At 39.0% G+C, this 21,726-nt stretch overlaps 3 protein-coding genes across 3 annotated transcripts; 1 reads left to right on the plus strand and 2 right to left on the minus strand.

Moving 5' to 3' along the window:
- The first annotated feature begins 65 nt into the window (after window positions 1-65).
- On the plus strand, window positions 66-11,008 carry LOC140923872 (transcription initiation factor TFIID subunit 5-like). Its single transcript, XM_073373883.1, has 23 exons — window positions 66-209; window positions 296-414; window positions 673-711; window positions 848-887; window positions 1,156-1,234; window positions 1,756-1,879; window positions 2,358-2,421; window positions 2,629-2,683; window positions 2,823-2,900; window positions 3,458-3,558; window positions 3,831-3,864; window positions 4,451-4,517; window positions 5,255-5,374; window positions 5,997-6,142; window positions 6,746-6,776; window positions 7,274-7,380; window positions 7,504-7,585; window positions 7,977-8,088; window positions 8,508-8,621; window positions 8,797-8,851; window positions 8,961-9,083; window positions 9,651-9,735; window positions 10,688-11,008. The coding sequence occupies exons 1-23, from the start codon at window positions 96-98 to the stop codon at window positions 10,815-10,817; spliced, it is 2,019 nt and encodes a 672-aa protein (XP_073229984.1). The 5' UTR covers window positions 66-95; the 3' UTR covers window positions 10,818-11,008.
- A 3,583-nt stretch (window positions 11,009-14,591) lies between these two features.
- LOC140924723 (uncharacterized) lies at window positions 14,592-16,905 on the minus strand. Its single transcript, XM_073374734.1, has 3 exons — window positions 16,755-16,905; window positions 15,820-16,191; window positions 14,592-15,321 (listed from the first exon to the last, which is right to left on the minus strand). Exons 1-3 carry the CDS (start codon window positions 16,863-16,865, stop codon window positions 14,962-14,964), a joined length of 843 nt encoding a protein of 280 aa, XP_073230835.1. The 5' UTR covers window positions 16,866-16,905; the 3' UTR covers window positions 14,592-14,961.
- Window positions 16,906-18,349: 1,444 nt separating this feature from the next.
- Window positions 18,350-21,249, minus strand: LOC140925154 (collagen triple helix repeat-containing protein 1-like). Its single transcript, XM_073375111.1, has 3 exons — window positions 21,156-21,249; window positions 19,282-19,662; window positions 18,350-18,791 (listed from the first exon to the last, which is right to left on the minus strand). Exons 2-3 carry the CDS (start codon window positions 19,612-19,614, stop codon window positions 18,432-18,434), a joined length of 693 nt encoding a protein of 230 aa, XP_073231212.1. The 5' UTR covers window positions 19,615-19,662; window positions 21,156-21,249; the 3' UTR covers window positions 18,350-18,431.
- Between the last annotated feature and the right edge of the window lie 477 nt (window positions 21,250-21,726).

Consider the following 21,726-nt stretch of genomic DNA (forward strand, 5'->3'; position numbering starts at 1 on the left):
GCCTGCGCCTTGATTCTTTGAATCAGCAGTTTCCTACTGAAAGGCAGGTGCATTACTGGTCGGGCCCAATCCTTTGCAACTAAATTAATTTCAAAATGGCTGCCAACACAAGCGCTACTGTTCCGACATCAATTAAACCAAATCCTTCGAAAAAAGAGAAAGAAACTTTGCTTGCTGTGTTGCAATTTTTGAAGAAGAACAAACTACCTGTAAGTTACAGGATCGTAATGCGAGTGTCGTTACGTTTCTTTGAAAGGAAAAGTTTAAACGCTTCTTGTTGTGTCTGTTTCTTCAGGAAACTGAGAAGATATTTAGACAAGAAGTCGATGGCTTGGAAGATATAGAAGAAATAAATCTGCAGACAACACCAGATTCAGAGGCAGATATCTCATCAGTATTATCTGCATATAATAGGTAGGATGAGAAAGTGCTTGAACGACGTGGACTTTAAAACAGATCATATCAGAAACATTTGCTTTCATCGTCTCTGTCTGTCTGCCAGATAGATTGATCACACAAGTACAATGCACGTACTTAAAATATTCTGAATGCAAAGTTAAATAAATATTACGTTCCTTGAAATCTACTCATGTGAAATGTGACTCAACACTAAGTTGCGTATTGTCTTTAAACGTGTGGCTTGCTTGACTTTTTTTTTTTCATCATTATTAGTGATGCAGACCCAACAAGATATGAAGACTATTATAGCAGGTAGACAATGCCTAAAACATTGTAACATTTAAGACTATTAAACCCCACTTTGGATTAAACTTGAAGTCACCCTAGAATTTTATAGCACAGCAGGTATGTCAAACCTGTAATGTTAGTAATGTTAATTTTCTTATAGTTTACAAGCATTTGTTGAAAAGTCTTTGGATGTATACAAGGTGAGAATGTTAATCCTTCCATGTTTTATGATCCACAATAAAAATGAATTAATATGCTGAAAACTCATTGTTGTTATTAGCATCATCATGTATGGTTCAATTTTATCCTTGATTTTTATATCTGTTAATTTTGTGTGTGTGTTTGTGGTGAACTCATAACCATATGCATTGTTTACAGCAAATTTAAAAACATCAATATGTTTTTAAGGACGTGACAAATAAACCTTCCCCTTACAAACAGTAACAATAATAAATATTGTGTTTTTAGCCTGAGTTGGCCATGGTTTTGTATCCAATGTTTGTCCACATGTACCTAGAACTTGTTTATAAAGGAAGTGAAAAAGAAGGTAAGACCAGCAATTATTCTAGTCACACTTTTTATACAATTATTGGATGAGGTTTTTGTGATATCCAGAATACTAATTAAGATCAAGGTGACAAGGCTGTGCTCTAGCGGAGCCTGGTGGTCCCTGCCATCCAACTCTTGCTCTCAGAAAATAAGGACAAACGCAGCATTGCATGGAACACAGTATGGCATTGCTTTTGGAAATCATGCATTGCATGTCCAAACTACTAATCTGTTAGCAGATAACTAACTTATGTGTTAGGTTGTGCTGCTGTAGGCTCTAAGCCAATGAGAAGACAGATAGTGGGTACAATGTATAATAATGATAGAGATCTGACAGAGAAATCTGGAACAACAGTGTTTCTATGTATGCTACATGTACTCCTATTGCTTGTGGTCAAGCCTATATATGTAGGTGTACAGGTTTTTCTGCTTTGGGGAAAGGTATTGTGTCACATAAATTTAGGCTACCTGTTGGTTTGTTTGGGTAACTAACTAAAGTGTAGGTAACTGTATTTACAGCACAATCCTTCTTTGCGTGTTTCCGTGGAAGTCAAGAAGATTATCATGAAGAAGATCTGAATAAGTTAGCTGCTATTACTCGACGTGAGCACATGAAAAGTAATGAGTTCATGGGAACATTAAGGTATTGACATGACAAATAAGTTAAGTGATCTAGATCTTAGGGTTTTTTATTTTGTTTATGACTGAAGGATGACTGTGTATCAGAAGCTACACGTGTAGTTTCTTTTTCAAAGTCTTTCCTGGAAAGTTAAGTCTCTTTGCTATCATGTACATGTATTTGCTAAAAGTAGCTTTTGCCTGTCAGGGCATATCTGGTAGTGTAATTAACTATACTTTTGGAACATTTTGCTCTCCAATGACACTGTAAATTGTTAAACAAGAAGTTAATTCAATGTGAGCTACAACAACCATTTCAAAATAAGCGTGGTGTTCCTCTGGACCTCTTCCTTCCCTTTACATGCAAGTTATCTGTCATTGTTGTTTAAATACCTTTGAACTAGTGTTGAAAAATATTTCAGCTCTCAAGGAGAAATTTCGTATCTCTGTGCCGCAGCAATGTAATATCCTCTATTCCAAAAACATTTGTTTTGCTATTGTAGGAGTAACAAGTTTGTGATAAGGATGTCAAAGGATACATATCAAGTTCTGAAGAAACATTTACAGGTGTGCTAGAAGCTTTTTACTTCCTCAGGTTCTGTTTCCAATACTATTTTCCACCAGTTTTGCAACTATCAACCAAAGCTGTGGTCCCTAGACAATTTTGATCTCAATTCCGGTCAAGAATTTTCGTGTTATTCAGAGTAATAAATTTGTATATTGTTTTAAGATTTACACAAATTGAGTGATTTCTCATGGCATTTTATTTTACAGGACCAACAACAAGATCTACTGCTGACCCTAATTCAACAACATCTTCATTTTGATGGTACTTTAATTTGTTTTCTCATGCAATCATATAGTACAGAATGTTTCTGAAGAATGCAGTGTACTCTGTACAAGTATTTTGCTAGCCTTGTAAATAGCAATTTACACATCCAACAATGTTTTTTTTTTTCCTTGGACAGTTTTTGAAGGAAGGCCAAGAAACAAGCAAACGATAGAAGCCACTGCAGGTGCAGTAACGGGCGAGGCAACATTTGAAGGTAAGTTGCTCAGATTTTGGTGTTGAGAACAGTAATGGTGATGATGAATAATAAATAAATAATAAATGAATAATAATAAATAAATAATGATTTGGAGGTAGCACATCCACAAAGTGGTTCTTCGTCTACCTGATTCCTAGTCGAATTGGAATTTGGAAATGTTGGTTTTTGAGGAGAGGAGAAAACCGGAGTACCCGCAGAAAAATGTCTTGGAGCAAGGGAGAGAACCAACAACAAACTCAATCCACATATGGCGTCGACGCGGGGACTTGAACCCGGGCCACATTGGTGGGAGGCGAGTACTCTCACCACTGCACCATCCCTTGCTCCCCAATGATAATGATGAGGAGGAGGAGGAGGAGGAGGAGGAGGATGACCACAGCAATAAAAAAGACAATGGGAATTTTTTAGGTTTAAAATAACTCATTGATAAATTGTTAATAATTATTAGTAATTTATTGTTAGTCCAATAAGAAAATGGCTCTATCCCTTTTTAAGACGTCCACTTTAGTACATGTATTTGTTTTCGTGAGGATGTTGTATTTATCTATTTACAGCTAATAAGAGCAAGGTATATTATGGGATTCCACCAGAGCCTGATCTTGGAGTTGTAATAGAAGAAGAGAATGAAGATGAGGATGATAAAGACAAACCAAAGGTGACATTATCATCATCATTACAACGATATCAAACAAAGAATCATAAGTTCACTTCAGTTCAGTTTATTCACAAGTCTGTAATATTTTCACTGTATATAAAATAACAAATAAGACCAAAAAAAGAAAAGAAAGACATTAATGACTTTGGTAGAAGTGTACGGTGGTCAGAGGAGCTTAACCAATTTAAATGTAGTTAACTTTGAGACTTAAGCAGAGAGTGTACACTGTAAATTGCAACATTACTGATTTTGTCGTTGTTTGCTTACTTTAGAAAAAGAAAGTAAAAAAAGATTCAAATGGACCAGGTAAAGAATCCCTTGGTATAAATAAATACTGATGAAGACTATACCAGTTACTAAGATCTTTAAAAAAAACTTATTGCTGTTGAGCCATTGAAGGCATTGATTACCAACAAATCCTTTACTCTGAGGAAAGACGAGCACTCAAAATGTGCTTTTTAGTCTGCTTGTGTGGTAACTAATTTGAGTTTACCAACTCATTTGATAAAGCCATATTTTGGTGTTTCACTGCCATTCTGTTCCAACAAACCCCTAAACAAATTCCATAAGACTTAAGAAAAGCCTGAACTGTACCATAAAGGTCAGTCTTGATGACAATTTATCCTTGACAACTTACAGCAGTGGCCGATCCAGACCTTCAGATAAGAGGGTGCCCGGTCATCCACACCCTGAGATAAGGGGGCGCCCGGTCTCCAAAAAAAATTTTTTCAGCCCTTCGGGCCTCATAATTGATCTAAAACTGGGGGGGTGGGGGGGTGGGGGGGGTGGGGGGGGGCGGGCCCCCCAGGCCCCTCCCCTGGATCCGCCACTGTACAGTGCAAGGTAGTTATAGAGTGATGGGTTTCACAATTGGCCTGATACACCTCTTTAGGGAAGAAGAAACAAGAACACAACCCAAATGCTCCACCACTCAACCGGCAGATTCAGTTTCCAGTCATGTAAGTATGCTACTGGAAATACGAAATGCACTGCTGTAGGTCTCTATGTGGTCCCACTAGATACAGCATTGCTCATGCAAAAGTAAGCTAACACCCTCTAGCGAAACTCGAATCGCATCGCACGCTACACAATTCTCATCGTGCGCTTCACGATTCTGTAAACACTGTAAGTATCATCTTGTGTAATTCTAAGAATCTTTTTTGTAAACCTTACCGTGACTAACATGCAAACAGATTTAACTGCTGCGACCTACAGACCTTTTAAGGGATCAACATGTCGGTATGTTCTAAAACTTTTTGTCAGAAGCCTCTTGGATTGTAAACTATGATAGAATAACCTACATAGCGGTACTCAGTTTTTGGAGAAGGTGGATTGTTCATATACAGCAGTGTACACATTGGCTGTTGATTCTGTTTGTCTCTACTCCAGCCACCTGTGCTTACGTTTGACCACGCCCGAAACCAGAGTTATGTCGCCCAAAAATTTTATCGTGCACAACAACATCCTATCATCTTTATCAGGCTTGTTTCATCTCATCAGATCTTAAAGAATGAATCGTATTACACATTTATCTAGCTTGTTCTGTCTCATTATCTGATACACACACTATTTACTACTACTGACTTTACTAAAACTTTCGGGCATCATAACTTCGGGCGACTTGACCGGTTACTAGTCTAACATTGACACTATTTGAATAAGATTCGATTTTAAAGTGGAGTTTTTCACCTTGCAGGAAAGACAGTGATAAACTAGTGAAGATAACTTTACTGAGAGAAGCTGGTAAAAGAGTAACACTTAGTCCTGATAATCTTCCTTCTATCTGCTTTTACAGTGTACTCAATGCTCATTCAAGGTAATAACAAAATTAACATTAAAGGTGGCTGAATCTTTCAAAATTTCGTGTTGTTGAGCACCTAAGTATAAATACTCCCACGTGAGTATTTCTTTTGATTAGCCACACCGTAGGATTTCATCCACAGACTCAAAAGTTAGAACCTTCTTGTACATAAAAAAAAAACAGTACCAAAGGAAAGTACTGCTCAGTAGCTTTTATTTGAATCGCCACCCTATAGGAATTCATCTACAGACTCAAAAGTTAAAACCAACTCATCCCAAAACAAAGCAAAAGAAATATATCTTGCAAAAACGCTGCCGGAGACAATTGATTTCACTACACCGTAGGTTTTCGTTTGTTAACAAGCAAGGAAGGATTAGCAAAAGCAGTGAATTTGCAAAAGCTGTTTATGGCTTTTTTTGAGCGGTACACTTTCCATGTGCGTGTGGCGAACAATGCGCATTAAATTGTAAAACATTTAAATATTAAGTTTAAAGATTGCGTTATATCTAAACGTTAGGAAGATCTATTAAAATGACAGAGTTGCGGAGGTGACCTTTCACCATTAATTCTGGGTCGAAATATCTTATGTACTTCGTAATGAATTAATACTCTCTTAATCTTCTTGCTTTTCTCGTAGTTTAAACACGGTTAGTATATCAGAGGATTCGAGCCTTCTATCCGGTGGATTTGAGGACAGCAGTGTTCGTGTTTGGAGCCTCACTCCCAAGAAACTACGCATGCTCAAACCTCCCTCCGAACTTGCTCAAATCGATAAGGAAGCAGGTCATTGAAAATTAGATTGTCAAGTAATAAATATTTTGACCAATCACAAGACAGACACTCAGATTATCCAATCAGAAAGTTGTTCTGAATACATGTGGCAGGAAAACACGGAACGAGCGTCAGTGAAACAGCATAAGGCCAAGCCTCTGTTTCAAAGCGAGGCTAAGTACAAAGCCATTAATATAGAAAAATTGTTTGGCACTTAGCCGTGTTTTGAAAGAGAGAGTTTTGGGAAGACAGAAACGACCTATTAGATTGATTATGCGCGTGATTGACTAATTGGCATATCTGGTTAAATGCTTGCAACGTCTAAAGCAAAACCTCGCCGGCCGTTTGACATCCTCTATACAACTACGACGCGAGCTTTTTCTTAATGAGTCTTGTTGTAAAGGCGTGAACCAGTAGGGTGACAATTTTTCCCCTTCCACTTTCAACTTGGATGCGGTTCTCTACAATTTAAGAAACTGGCGTACATTTAAGCGAGATGGAATAAGAACAGTGAAATTCAGATGCTCTTTTTCAGTGACGCTTTCGCTACATAGCTCTACATGCTGCCAGCTGCCTAACTATTAACGATGTATCTTCATCGTCTTGTTTTTACAGAGGACGTACTTGAACGAATCATGGATCACAGGTTTTGTAAATTTATTTTACTGGGATTGTTAAAAGTAAATGTACGGTTTTAAATGAAAGATAACTGCTAGTAACTGATCCCTGCAAGTAAATATGAAAGAGCGGCGTCTATCCAGTATCGAGTTTATTAAGACCATATTACATTTTGCATGTATTGTATGATTGTATGATAAAAGAGTGCCTGCGTCATGAAGTTCTGCGAGGCACGAGCCATTTACCAGGTTTAAAACTCCCGCAAACTTTACCTAGGAACTTGACTTGACATGCTTACGCCATTATGGATTTTCCAATGACTGAGCGATTTGTCGCGCGCTGATTGGTTGTGAGCTATGGTCGATGAGAATTTTTACAATGCTTAAAACACACGCCTGCGAACCTTTGTTCCACTTGAATTTTGAATATTTTGACGTCGTTTGCCAGTTTCCATCGTCGAAAAGAGTATAAACCATGAAAAATTGTTATCATTTGTTTAACTGACGCTTTTGTTTCGCTTATCAGAACTGCTGCAGAGTGTAGACGTTTGATCGGTCATTCAGGACCCGTATTTTCAACGAGTTTTAACAACGATAATTCATTTCTTCTTTCATCTTCAGCTGATAGAACAGGTGTTTGTTATTTCTATTTTCAATCTTGCAAGTGTTCCTTTGAATTATGACACAGGGCGCATTTATTGCAAGAAGGCTTAGTTTTCATTATTTTTGGTTCTAACATTTCTTTTTTTCTTCTAGTTCGCCTCTGGAGTCTTTATACCTTCAGCTCTTTAGTATGTTATAAAGGGCACAACTACCCGGTCTGGCACGTGCAGTTTTGGTGAGTTGTCTAACTTTGTTAGATTCATGGCACCCAAGAGTGTGATTAGTTTGGTAGAGGGGTGTTAAAAGCAAGGAATAACTCTGGCCGATCGCAATACGAGTTGACAATCAAATGAGCCAAACAAAAGTCGAAGCAAATGGTGCGGGCAGTTAAAAGCGCTGGAAAGCAGTTCGGGTGAGCTTGAAGTAAAGGAGTTGCCGCCTCCAGAAGAGCCTGGGAAATAGCTTTCTGAGTTTAATAGTACCCTAGACTAAACACATGGTAAGGTTCTTTTAAACTTGGAGTTTCTTTTCGTTTCGAATCGGTCATTTCTCTAAGATTCGTGTTAAACAAAACAAAGAAGTCCTTGTAGTCAGTTGAAGGTCCGAATTTGTGAATCTCTCCTCAGTCCACGCGGACACTACTTCGCCACAGCATCACATGACCGTACAGCCCGACTATGGAGCACAGACCACCCACAGCCACTCAGAATCCTGGCTGGTCACGTGTCTGATGTCAACGTAAGAGTCCTACCTATTTTTTTATTATTATCTTTTTTAAATATCAAGGAATGTGCGCAAAAGCGTAGTTGAAATTTCCCATTTTAAAACAGAGTTCGTCTTTAAATAATCACGAGCACTCTCATAAGATTTTATGGGCTCGATGAGAGATAGTTAGTTAATCAGATTCGCAGCATTTCTGGACAGTTTATTAACTAGTGACATTTAGGGATCGATTCATCGTCCCAAAACCACATTTCGCCCTATAGGTCACCCATGAAATAGGAAACATTTTATAGATTTTATAGTTTGTTTTGTTTTGTTTTCTTTGTTTTCTTTTCTTTTCTTCCATTCATTCGGTACTTTTATTTTGATTCTTGTTGATTTTAATGTTCTCAACTTTTATGTTAAATATTATTATTATTTTTTTTTGCCTTCAGAGAGTTGCTTTTCATCCCAACTGCAACTACGTCGCCACCGGATCATGTGATCGGACCGTGAGGCTCTGGGATCTAAATACAGGCAGCTCGGTCCGGTTTTTTACCGGCCATAAGGTATGCGAGAAACTGGGCACTGTTATTTATCTTTATGGACGAAATCCTATTGTGTATGACCTTGCGGTTAAAGCATCGGCGGCAATTCTTCTGAATGGTAGTGTTCTTTTAACTTGTTTTCTGTATTCTAGGAATTGTCTCGAGGCGATAACTTATGGTTTTCGTTTATTTGTAGGGAGCCATCTATTCACTGGCATTCTCCCCTGACGGACGCTATCTTGCTTCTTCAGGTTAATTTCGTTGATGTTCCAGTTCCTTGTAGATCAACTTGTCGTACTTTGAGATACTCTTAGAAGAATACCAGTGTTTTGTGATCTCATTGGCTCTCTTTTTACTCAGGTGTTGACAAGCGCATCCTCGTTTGGGACCTGGCAGAGGGGACATTATTGACAGAGCTGAAAGGACACACCGATACAGTGTACTCAATGCGTTTTAGTCGCGACGGGAATATGTTGGCTTCAGGTAAGTATGACCATTGTCTTTCATGTACTTAGATCATCACCTTAACCGCCAATCGAGTACTGTGTAATGTTTAACCCTTTAAGTCCTAAGAGTGATCAGCATCCAATTTCTCCTTGTAATATCAATGCTTCGTAAAACAGAGTGGTCACGAGAATTACGGACATGATCACACATGTTGAATTTGTTTGATATTTTATCAACTTCTCCCCACTACCTCTGTAGGAAATGAATAGGGGCAACAAATGGGAAGTCAAATTTTGATCTTAGGGTTTAAAGGGTTAAAAGCTTCACTTTCGCCTTCGTTTGCCACCTTAGAAACAGGAAAAAAACTTGGTCGAGTTAACTTTCGCAATGACTTCTGGGATTGTTACTAGGGAGAGGGAAAGAATTAGCCAATAGCTGACCGACTCGACCCAGTAACTATCCCATAAGCAATTGCGGGACGCATTTCGGCTCCGGTTACCCTCTCGCTTCTAAAGTGGCAAATTCTTTATTTTTTATTCATTAATCCATTCATTTATTCATTCGTTTATTCATTCATTCATTCATTCATTCATTTATTTTCAGGTGGTGTGGATAGTTGCGTGAAGCTGTGGAATGCTCACGCCATTTGTAACCCTGATGATGAAGACGATGAAGCGAATAGAGAAAAGTAAGTTTGAAAATCAAAAGCTGGACACTTTCTTTGAGAGTCTGCTTACGGTCGTACATATAAGTGGTGCGACCCCCACTTCGATTAGCAGTATATCGGTCTATTTCTAGGCCCAAGACAGACCACAGGTTAAAATTATGAAGGGAGAATGCAACATACCACGTGATTGTATAGTATTCGACGAGAAATAGGCCATTTGCACTAAGAGCTCATGTGACATCGTTTTTATGAAAATGAAAGTTATATGATTTTGCCTTCAAAAAATGATTAGTGGGTTATATCCTAAACAAAATAAAAGTGATTTGGTTTTTCAAACCTGCACCGTTGTCTTAAAATGAGTAAGTCTGTAGCTGGTCACGTGGCCAAAATGTGATTTTGAAAATTAGGAATTACTTCTTTCTGAACGTAAATTTTGCACTTAAACTTCAAGGAAAATGTTGAAAAAATGATTTGGTAATGTTTGCAGCACATCTGAGCATAACTATCAAAAGTTTAACAAGATGTAAGCAAAAACTAGTTTTGGCCGCCATGTTGGAGGGCAAGAGTATGCCCTCCAACATGGCGGCCAATACAAATCATACTACTTTGTTGAAAAATCAAAGTGCCATAAAATATCTCCCTTTAATGCTTTTCCTCTCAAATTTCGGGTGTAAGATAATTTTTATGTGCTCTGTCAATTTTTGGCATCAGCAGGATTCCAACTAATTGTTTAAGGGAAGTATTGGTCACGTGACCTCCTAGTGCAAGTGGCCTATCGTAACACGGTCTGCTTGCTTCCACTACAACACAACAGAAACTACAGTTAAGAGTCGACAAAATAGACTTAGTATTTCGTTTGAAGTTCTTAATTTATCAGTCTCTCACCTCAGGGCCAATCGGATTATATATATAAGAGAAAATTTAGATCGACCTCGCCAGAAAATCTTGCTTGTCTTTTCTTTCTGTTCCTTAGCCGCACGTCATCCAAAAGTGAGACGCTACAAGTTGGGTCCTACCCCACAAAAAGAACGCCAGTACATTGCTTACATTTTACTCTAAGGAATCTGTTACTAGCATCAGGTCCTTTTACACCGGTTTCCTGACCAGAAAACAAGCTACTGTAAATATATGAAAGGAATATTCCTGTGGCCTCCTATGCAGAGGTTTTCTTAGTCTTTCCACAAGGCGTAAAACAAGTCATAGCTACATGTAGTATAAAAAGTCCACGAATATTTGAATATTTGATAAAAATCTTGTAAGATACAATAAATAAAGTTTATTTGTGTTTATAATGTCATTCGGGTAGTTCGTTCGTTAGTTACGTAATCGTTGCGTTTGTAACTACGTGTGAAATTCGCCTCGAGACAGTTCACGCGTGCGTTTCCTTGTACCTGAGCTTAGGTCTGGGTTCGAGGTTAGTGTGAATCAGCCTTTATGATTCGGTACGATAGTAGACAATCCATAGTGCCCTAGGTTTGCCGTTGCCTGTCAACCTATCGCGAATGAGAATCTAAAAGTGTGTTTACAAAAAATTCAGAAACCAAATGAACCTCTTTGGTTTAATTGATTTTGTACTAATGAGAAAGGACGTTATGAGATTTGCTACCCTCTAGCAGTCCCTCGGGTGAGATTTTATTGTTAAAAACTCATTACTTTTTGCTGATTACTCTAAACTTTTCTTAGTTTCCTTGTTCCAAAAACTTAATTGTCCACGACAAAAGCAAGTTTTCAAAAACAGTTATTGATATTTTAATAAGCAATTGTATACTCATGGCTAAATTTAACCTTGAATAATCATGCTTTATAATGGAAAGTCTCAAGGTTTTTTACGCCGTTCATTGAGTAGATCGAGATTTATTAGACTAAGTCTAAGAAAACTCAGTGCTTCTTTCTGACTTCGATATTAACAATATTTTAAACAGTTTAACTCCAAACGCCAAATGCGGGTTGATTTTACTGTTTTGACCGAGCAGTTATAGGAAATCATAAAATTGAAAACAAAGCCGTGATAATTATTAATTGATTTTTGTTTGTAATCTACCTACTGACTTGGAAGCTTGCTAAGAGGCAGACTTTCCAATGAAATGAACTGTCAACTACAAAACAAACAGTACTTGGCTTGAGCAAAGCAGTTTAGCAAACAAAAAATGAACGTGAAGTTCTACGCTTGACCGTGAAATATACCCAGTCCTCCACTAAATTATCATAGCCTCTTTCGATCGACATTTCTCCTTCAAAAAGAACTTTTAGATAAACTAGCTAAACTTGTGAAAGAATATTAGTTACAATCATCCAGGCACAAACTGACGGTGTCGTTAATTGACATCAGCGGCAATTACCCGAAATAGAACAATTTTAAAGCCAACGTTTTCTTTAAGTAAATATGAAACTTTTTAATGACACAACTATAATGAGGTCGCTGTATATGCCACTAGATTAATTTACACAAGTTGTGCCAGAAAGCAGGTGTCAACCATTCACGACTCTGCTTTTTTTGTTCGTAAGAGAAAAACAAACTTTGTCGTCTTCTAATAATTTTTTTTTCTGTTCTAGACAAAACGTTTTTCAAATTACTTTTAAATTTTTCCGATTTTTGAATGGTGGGTCTCTTAAGATTCTTTGTGTATTTTAATATCAGGTATTTAAAACCTATAGATGCTTGTCAAGAAGTGTAGAAATTAATAGAAAATTACGTCTTATTTCACTTACGAAACCGCCGCCAGTTTTCACAAAATGTGGTCCAAGAACTTTGTTGCACAGTGGAAATTTTGGGGAATTCGGAGGAGAGCACAGTTAAAGCACATTCAGCATTGAGCTCCTACAGCTCAAGTTTAATTTCAGCGACATCAATAGACAAAGGACGAAGCAGGAAACTGTCGCTTAAGAGCCCTCAATTGTCGGAAAAGGCACAGTGAATCCACCTAGTACACAACGTCATTAAAAGTACCGAAGAGAAGCACTGCTCAGTCGAGGCGAAGAAGAGCTCGCGCCGCACATTGGATCGTGCAATAGCGTTCAAACCTTCTTCAATTTGATTGCCCGCATAAACGATATTTTCAACACCAGCAAAGCATACCGAACATTTGGGAAGAGTGTCGGAACAATTTTGGACCATACGAATTATATTTTAAACCGCTATATTAGCTTCACCTTTGATAAAGGTTTGGAGCCGAGTTTTGGTTTGATCATTGGGGCTATTCGGCCCTCGTTATCTTCGAAAGAAGAGATGAACTGAAACTACAGGGCGTGATTCAAAGTTGATGTTTTCGTGCGAGATAAAATGAATCAAACTGCACTACTGAATAGGACCGAGAGAAATGAAACGTCTCCGTCGTTTCTTAAGGTTAACCTCTATCTTTTGTGGGCAGTCTACGTCTTTTTGCTCGTCTCCGGTAACCTACTCAATCTTATGGTAATTTACGTTATGTTTCGAAGCCGTAAAATACGATCGAGTATTTCCAGCTTTCTGATATTCCATTTATCATTGACTCATGTTATCTTTCATATAGTCGTTCCCCTGTTAAGAATTCCAGGATCTGACCACTGTGAAGTCATTCAGGTTTTAGAACTGGCAAGTGCATCAGCGATATTTGGCAGTCTGGTCGCCATTGCCTGGGACCGCAATAGGAACGTTTTCCAGCCCTTTAAAAGCCTGGCTCCGCGACGTGTGAAAACATTTTTAATCTCAGTGACATGTATCTGGATTTATGCCTTCATCACGTCTACGCCGTTTATAATCAGCATCAATATCGAATCACAAGAAATATGCTGGAGAGAAAATAACGGAACAACGTGTAGGAAATATACTGTTTGTCACCTTACCAAAGGCTGGAAAGCGCAGCTGTCAAAAACGCTGTTTTTCGTCATGTCGTTTATTGCTCCTTTCATGTACATGTTGATCACCTATACCAAAATTGCTCTAAGCTTGCGGAGACGAAGTCAGAGTGGACAAATACACAGCGCTGTGGCAAAATATAAAGCGAAATCAATTCGATTGATGGTAATCGCTGTTCTTGTTTTTGCCGTATGCTGGGGTTTAAATTTCATGGTGGATTTGCTTTCCGTTTATGGATTTTTGAACGGTTTGTCGCTAGAGGGTGATGGGGAGGGTGATATATACTTACGATTTTGGTGTCTTATTGCGCAAGTATCTAGTTCTTGTTTAAACCCGGTGGTGTACGCGTTTTTTAGTCCTGAATTTCGCGCAAGCTGTGTCAAATACTGCTGCTGTTGTTGTTCGTCTTGCCCTTGCTGCCGCCATCGTTACCGTTACATCGTAAATCGAGTTCAACCTCTGTTACGTCATTAAAGTTCAAGTGTCGGAATATAACTGATACAGTAGAATTGTAAATCAATGGATTACCGTTAATGCTGCTCTGTTCTCGCTCTGAGTTACTATGCTACAAACTCGGACAAAACCAGCTGAGACTCATCGTAAAAATACGTATTTCTGCTTTCACGGGGGGGGGGGGGGATCTAGGGGGATGGTGCAGGGGGTGCGCATTCCGCCCCCCCCCCCCCCCCCCCGAGATGACCTGCGGTTTTGTAATACAATTGGTATTCTGCAAAAAAAAAACTATGTGGTTTATTGGTGTTGAAGTAGGGCAAGAGACGAGTGCACCCCCTCCTAAAAAAAATCCTGGATCCGCCCCTGTTTCATCCGAGCAAAAATGAAAACTGTCTTCATCCAAAGTCATTTAAGTAACACTGAGGAGAACTATACACGTTGGTTCTTAGACCAAAACAGCTTTGAATAGTGGGTGGAGAGGGGGTTTTCCTTTTCTGTTTAGAAGAGAAGTAACTTATGTCGCAAAACTTAAAAAACGGATAAAACTGTCTCAACAGTTTTGTCCTAAGTTGTATTACAATGGAGCGTTCTCACTCAGGTGGAACAACGTGGATTTATCACGTGGATTTATTGGAACAAAAAAAAGCGTTTTACATAACAAAAGAGTTCAACTCCCACAGGATTTTTTCGCTGGACCGACAACATGGCGGCCGCGTTCCATTGTTTTAGAAAACCAGTTATATGGCCACCGTGATGTTATGTGATGTGAACACCCTCTATAGCCTATGGTGGCGCTCGAATGTCAGCTATCAGATATATTTTCGGCCGTTTCTTAGATATCAGTGCTCCTAAGTTTAATACGTAATTATATTTAAATCTACAGTTCCCAGTACATGAATTAGGGTTGGTGCATGAATTAGGTTTTTTTTAAAGAGACAGCAAGGTTTGAGAGTGATTCTTTAAGATTGAGTTCTGGATACTTCCTCAATCATTATCCGGGACACTGAATTCCATCCAGTGACGGCATCACCCAAGGTATAGCCACCAACACACGGGCCTACCCATAATTCCACTCTAACTGCGCCTTGAGGAATATTCTCACAGTATCCCTCAAACGACCGGTGATGTAGCAGATTGGGGTTCCCGGATGACCACGAGTTGTAAACGACAGCCTCAATCGTCATTGGTCCACTACATTCGTTATTATTGAACTTGAAATACCAGCGGTTACACTTAGAAGCAGTGCCGTAGACTCTAGTATTTCCCTGGAATGAGACTTTGATTGCTGTATTAGACAACAGCTTATTAAACGCGCAGTCCTGGAATAAAATTACATAAAGGAGTATATCAGGTTTTCAAGGCCACCAAATTAGGTAAAAGTGGAAAGTAGAAAAAGTAGAAAAAGGAACTCTAAGACATCGATAAAGAAAAAAACTATGACGTACGTTTCTTCTCCGTTTTTTTATTTTTTATTTTTCACAAGTTCCCACTCCCCAGGTGGGATTTCGGTAATAAAGAGATTAAGATTCACGTTTACGCGCGCCAAACAGCCAACGTCAATTTGTACCACGTAACCAAGTTTTCCGCTTATTTTCCGTTTACCGTTTATTGCTTCTGTACAAAAATAAGAAGTTTTATGGCAGTTTTATCCATAAGAATCGTTCGGGACTGTTTTTATCTGCTTATTTTTTGTTCTGAGAAATTGTCAACTTGAATCTTACGTTTGCCGTTTGCGGTAAACGTGAATCTTAATAACCCTCTCTAATAACCATGCTCAATTTGTCATAAAATTGCCAAAACCACCAATTTTGTTTTACCTTTATCTTGCCGTTTTTCGTATTGTGCTGGCTTTTCCAAACACACTGTTTCCAGTTGGTTTGTGGCACAGGACCAGCCGAACTTCCTTTCACGCTTTCTCCTTTCTCTCCTTTGTCTCCTTTCCTTCCTACAGCTCCAACAGATCCCGGCTCACCTTTCATTCCCATCATTCCTGGCAGGCCACTCTTCCCATGAATCCCCTCGCGACCTCTCTCTCCTTTTGGTCCCATCATACCTTTCGTTCCCTTAGCGCCAGTCTTTCCTTTTGTTCCTTCCCTGCCCTGCGGACCTTGCGGCCCTGGCATCCCTGGCACTCCCGGCATTCCATTTGATCCTGGAATGCCTGGAAAGCCATGCTTCATTATGGATTTCTAGAAAGAACATGGAGCTCGTCATTTCGACTAATCACTAAACTAAATGGTCTGGATAGACGGAGACAACCGAGTAAAGTAGAAATAGGACAACAAAATAATTTGATTTTTAAATAAAATAAGTTTTAATCGATCTATCATCTTCAGTTTCTGATATTTGTTTCGAATTGACAGTGACGATGTAATTTATGATAACAGTTTAACCATTATAATATTAATTTGCAAAAAAAAATGTAAAAACCGATCGATGTTCTTCTTATGGCTTACAATTTCCTGTGAATACGTAGTTGATCCTTCGCCCGTCAGAGTGCTTGTAACCACATTTCGGAGGATTATAACTGTATTTCTTTTATCTTTTACCTCAATCTTTCATTTCAATTCAAATCCATCTAAATTGCTTTTTTTACTTTCTTATTAAATAATTTCAACTAACCCAAATGCACACTGAATTTCCCTAAACTTCACTTTTTTCAGGGCTTTGGGAGTTCTTTGGTATTCAAAGTAAACTATACAAAACACCCAGCAAAACGTGAGAAGTGCCTGAGTTAAAGTTTAGTATATACCTCGCATAAGTTTTTGACGTTGCTGCTGTTTAGTTGTTGAGGTTTGGATGTGGTTGTCTGGGAACCAACTGATCCACACAAAAGTAACAAAGCAACGACGAATTGAACCATGGCGAGGAACTACACCTCCGAATCCTTTACACAACGGACACTAGTGCTTCTTTAAGCTGAACCGTTATACGGTTGAATCATTTATTGACGACTAAGGCAGATCGATATACATGTTCAGCATTTTTCCCTTGGGAAAGCCACGTAATGATCACCTTTAAAATTGAGCTGATTAGTATCCTTTAAGTAGTATACTATTTATTTATTTTGAGTAGCTGTTTTTTTAACACTGACTTTGAATACCATATGCCGAAAACTTCCTGATTCGCAACATTTTTCCCGTGTGAATTCTAAGAAATGATGACCTTTCAAACTGACCTGAGCCAATAACTTTACACGTAGTAGCTTTTTGTCACAACGAAGGCGCCCGCACTAAAACAGTGAACCAAAAAATGTATGGAGATACCGGTATAGGTTGGTTTTTCATGTGTATGACAAAGCAACCTCGATGCGCATATATTATGTCGTTCCTTAGGGGCGAATCTAGGGGGAGGGTGCAGGGGGTGCGCAACCCCCCCCCCACACACACACACCCGAGATGACCTGCGGTTTTCTAATACAACTGGTATTCTGCAAAAAAAAAAACTATGTGGTTTATTGGTGTTGAAGTAGAGCAAGAGACGAGTGCACCCCCTCCTAAAAAAATCCTGGATCCGCCCCTGTTCCTACATAGTTAACAGACAATCAAGCTCTTATTTCTGCTATGTGTTTCTATTATTAGGCCATCAAAACACTTGACTGTTACTGTTACTGCTACTGAGTCTCTAGCTTTTTCACAACGGAGGAGAAGATTCTAGAAGGAAAAAGGCAAGACCCCTGTGATCACTGAAAGTAGTCACGTTTGGAACACATTCCCGAGACGAAATCGAGAGATACGTCTAGCATTAAAGGAAATCAAAACTGTTTCCTTTTTTGTTTTGACCGGTTTATTTATATTTACTTGTCCATACTACAAATAAAAAAGTGGTAAAAGTGTTTGACACAATTTGCCCTGAAAATCAAAACTACAGAACACGTGGACTGTTGGGTTGAAACTCTGTCTTGCACAGAGGCCTCTTTGTGTTGTAGGGGGAGGGGAGGATGGGGAGAGGGAAAAAGAAAGCGCGCGGGGGACGGTGGGTAGGGGAATTTATTATCGCTAGTTTTTTTGGATTACCCGCTGAAGCCTCTGTGGAGAAAAGAGGCGTTCAAACATGAATTCAATGCCTCAGCAATCATACTCCAAGGGTTTACCATAACACCAACTTCAGGGCAATAAAATGTTGAAACCAAATATAATGCGGACAGCAAAGCTACCATCTGATTAAACCCCACGAGGGAAAACAGCAGAACAAGAAGAGCAATTACCATCAATCGAACTGATTGACCTTGCCATCACCACCATTTAATGAAATTTCACGCCTTCTAATAGCGACAATAAAATAGTCTTTACTACGGTTCTACTATTTTTATATTAAACAAAACATACTGTCATGAACAACCTTACATTTTTATAAATCATCACTCAAAATTTGCCTGGCGTTACCTTAGTGAAGGGTTAAGAGTCAATTAGGATTTAAAAGTCGTTCGTTAAGACTGGGGCCTGGGTACTTCTTCAATCATTATCCGGGACACTGAATTCCAGCCAGTAGTAGCTTCACCCAAGGTATAGCCACCATCACATTGGCCTACCCACAATTCCACTGTTACTTCTCCCCGTGGAATATTCTCACAGTAGCCCTCAAATGATCGGTGATGCAGCAGATTCGGTTTTCCGGATGGCCATTTGCTGTAAACGACAGCCTCAATTGTCATTGGTCCACTGCATTCCTCATTATTGAACTTGAAGTACCACCTATTACATTTGTTGCCAGCGCCATTGACTCTCGTGTTTCCCTGGAATGAGACTTTGAGTGCTGAATCATAATGCAGCTTTGTAAACGAGCATTCCTGGACCAAAAATAAACAAAGAACTTCACTTTGAATTCATACAACGTGAGGTATCTTACTTATTGCTGGTTTACACGTGACTTCACGGCGGCCAAGTTGATGGTGAGTCAGGGTTAAGAACAAACTGGGAACTAAACCCTATTTTCATGTAAATTCTTCGAGAAAAAATTCTATTGTATTGACCACCAACACACAACCAAAAGGGCTGCCTTGTCACGTGGTTACAGACAGGAATAGGCTTTAGCTAACCCTTTTGAAAGGCTTAAAAGCCCTTAAAAGTGTGATGTGCATAAATTTTCCCTATGTAATTTTACTGCCTTGTAAAATAGAATGGTCATGAGAATTAAAGAAGTGATCAAAGAAGGTGAATCTAATTGATACTTCAATATCTTCTCCCTACTACTTCTATAGGAAACGTATAGCGAAATGAGAAATGAGAATCTGAATTTTCATTTTAGGGTTTAAAGGGTTTAAAGTCCTTATCTCTTACCTTTATTTTCCCATCATCGGTTAAATCGCCTGTTTTCCACACGCATTGTTTCCAGTTAGTTTGTGGCACGGGACCAGCGAAACTACAGTCCACACGTTCTCCTTTCTCTCCTTTGTCTCCTTTCTTTCCTGCAGCTCCAACAGATCCAGGCTCTCCTTTCATCCCCATAATTCCTGGCGGGCCACTCTTCCCGTGAACCCCTTCGTGGCCTCTCTCTCCTTTTGATCCCATAAAACCTTTCGCTCCCTTGTCACCAGTCTGACCTTTTGCTCCTTCTTTTCCCTGTGGACCTTGCGGCCCCGGCATTCCAGGCATACCAGGCATTCCTGGCATGCCATTTGATCCTGGAATACCTGGAAACCCACGTCGTTTTATGAATTTCTATAAAGAACAAAGAAGAACAAGGAAAAAAAGCGTCGGTTAAAGGGACAGGTTCACGGTTCAGCGCATGCTCATTTATCAAAATGCTGTTTGGTTGTCGTGACGTGCTGTATCGTCTATGCAAGCAATGTGATCATGTCATAATGTTGTCAAAGAACCAATCTGCGGTCTGCGGTCGAACCACGTGATGTGGTTAAGATGGACGGCCGTGTGTGTCTTCACTGTTATTTAGTCCATCTATATATAAATCTTGTTTTGTAAATTGTGTTCAGCTCCCCCCGCCTCGATTAGTTCATAAGCTATTTGCGGGTGGGAAAGTAATGTAATTAGTTATTTTCCAATTTTCAATAAAATTTGTTGTTTGTTTTTTTTTTGTTATCTGCATACTCCCCTGGCAGTCACCTGCACTTGATCAACTTAAATAATTGCAAATAGCTGTAAATTAATCAACCATGAGATAAAACCGTCGCGTCAACAATGAATTCAACGTTGGTAGTGTTGGCATAATCCACTGACTTTTCTGCGATTTTGGTACTCCTTCATCCTACTTCAGGTTACTTTGAAATAGACTCTGAGATCGCTGAGATACGTGAGAGTGGGATTATTAACCGATAGAATTAATAGTAAATTGGAAAAACGTAATTTAATCCGGGAATTTAATAATGAGCATGCGCTTAACCGTGAACCTGTCCCTTTAAATTCCACAAAACCAAATACGAATCGGACAATTTTAGAAGTATAATTAAGCAGCTAAAGCAGGAGTTTCGCGGATAATGAAGGTACCGACATAAAATGTTGTTCGCTGAATATTAACACCAAAATGAAAGGTAAGGTTTACGTGGATTATATCGCAAGCTAACCTAGATTTCCTCCTAGCCTAGCTATCATTCTTGCGGGAAACCTAGAAATAAATTTCCACTGCTTCTTTCAAGGGAGAGCATGTTTATAATACCTTTACCTTCCCTACTGTTTTACTCTTGAAGGGAATTATTGAAACGCCCGACTTATTTTCCTCCGCTTGCATTCACTGTTTATAGGGACAGATCAGCATGAGTCAGGATGGCTTGGTTTTTAGAATCGGAAGTGCTTGCTTTACCACGATCGCTGCACGTTAATTGCTGATTACATCAGTAACATGACAACCCAGCCAGCGCGGTTAGATAGAAACCCAATATCAAGGTAGGGTAATACTGAGAAAAAAGACACTTCGGTAATTAGCCACCCAGCTATCCCAAACTTGTGCCGAAAAAAATTCCTCTGTGATCCTGGTAATGGCTTCTCGTTCACCCAACCGCAAGATCTGAGCCCTCACTTAAAGAGAAACTTAAATACTACTCCAAAGAAAGTAATGGATTAAATTTTGCTTTGCGTACAATTCTGATATAAAGAAATTAAGTTCCCTACAAGCAATACTCCAGTACGATTTAAACGAAATTGATTTGTTTCTACGCGCCTTAGCTCTTTTACACTTTTTCCTAACTACTATGACTTACCCCACATGAATTTTTCAAGCTGCTGTTATTCTGTTGTTGAGGTTCGATAGTGGTTGCCAATGAACAAAGTGATCCACACGAAACCAACAAAGGAATAAAGAATTGTATCATGATGAGAGACCGCTTTGAACCTTTGATTTGGAGACGCTTTTTAATTCGCGATCATTCCGGCTTTTTATAATCAAATGTGATTGATATTTTTATCGCTCCGTTTCATTTTCATTATTTTAATCAATTTTTGACAAGAAAATTCTCAAACCAGTTTCAGTGTGCTGCGTCGGATATACATAGAGGTCTACATAGCCCTGACTGCATTAATAGTACAATATTAATATTTCATAAAATAATAAAACGACCATTATGACGGCGTATTACTAATAAAATTTATAAGTGCTTTTATGTAAGAGAACTATTTCTCAATTTCAAGTGATTTTAACAAACCCTACTAACGCCAGCAGCACTTTGTTGCCACACCAAATTAATTTTGCTATTTATACTTTTGGGTTTTTTTGGCGGGGGAGGTGGGGGCGGGGAGGAGAGAGAATCCCAAAGGCGTAGTTTTTTCACTATG

This window comes from Porites lutea, chromosome 14 (genome assembly GCF_958299795.1).
Source record: "Porites lutea chromosome 14, jaPorLute2.1, whole genome shotgun sequence".
Taxonomy (NCBI): Eukaryota; Metazoa; Cnidaria; class Anthozoa; order Scleractinia; family Poritidae; genus Porites; species Porites lutea.

Bases quoted from the DNA above. Each gene is read 5' to 3' on its own strand.
- LOC140924723 (XM_073374734.1), bottom strand. From the start codon at position 16,865: ATGGTTCAATTCGTCGTTGCTTTGTTACTTTTGTGTGGATCAGTTGGT. The intron at 16,192-16,754 runs GTATATACTAAA...TGTTCTTTCTAG, and splicing joins ACGTCAAAAACTTATGCGAG to AAATCCATAATGAAGCATGG. The intron at 15,322-15,819 runs GTAAAACAAAAT...ATTTTATTCCAG, and splicing joins CGAAAAACGGCAAGATAAAG to GACTGCGCGTTTAATAAGCT.
- LOC140925154 (XM_073375111.1), bottom strand. From the start codon at position 19,614: ATGCCAGGAATGCCTGGTATGCCTGGAATGCCGGGGCCGCAAGGTCCA. The intron at 18,792-19,281 runs GTAAGAGATAAG...TTTTTGGTCCAG, and splicing joins CCGATGATGGGAAAATAAAG to GAATGCTCGTTTACAAAGCT.
- LOC140923872 (XM_073373883.1), top strand. From the start codon at position 96: ATGGCTGCCAACACAAGCGCTACTGTTCCGACATCAATTAAACCAAAT. The intron at 1,235-1,755 runs GTAAGACCAGCA...CTGTATTTACAG, and splicing joins TAAAGGAAGTGAAAAAGAAG to CACAATCCTTCTTTGCGTGT. The intron at 2,684-2,822 runs GTACTTTAATTT...TTCCTTGGACAG, and splicing joins ACAACATCTTCATTTTGATG to TTTTTGAAGGAAGGCCAAGA.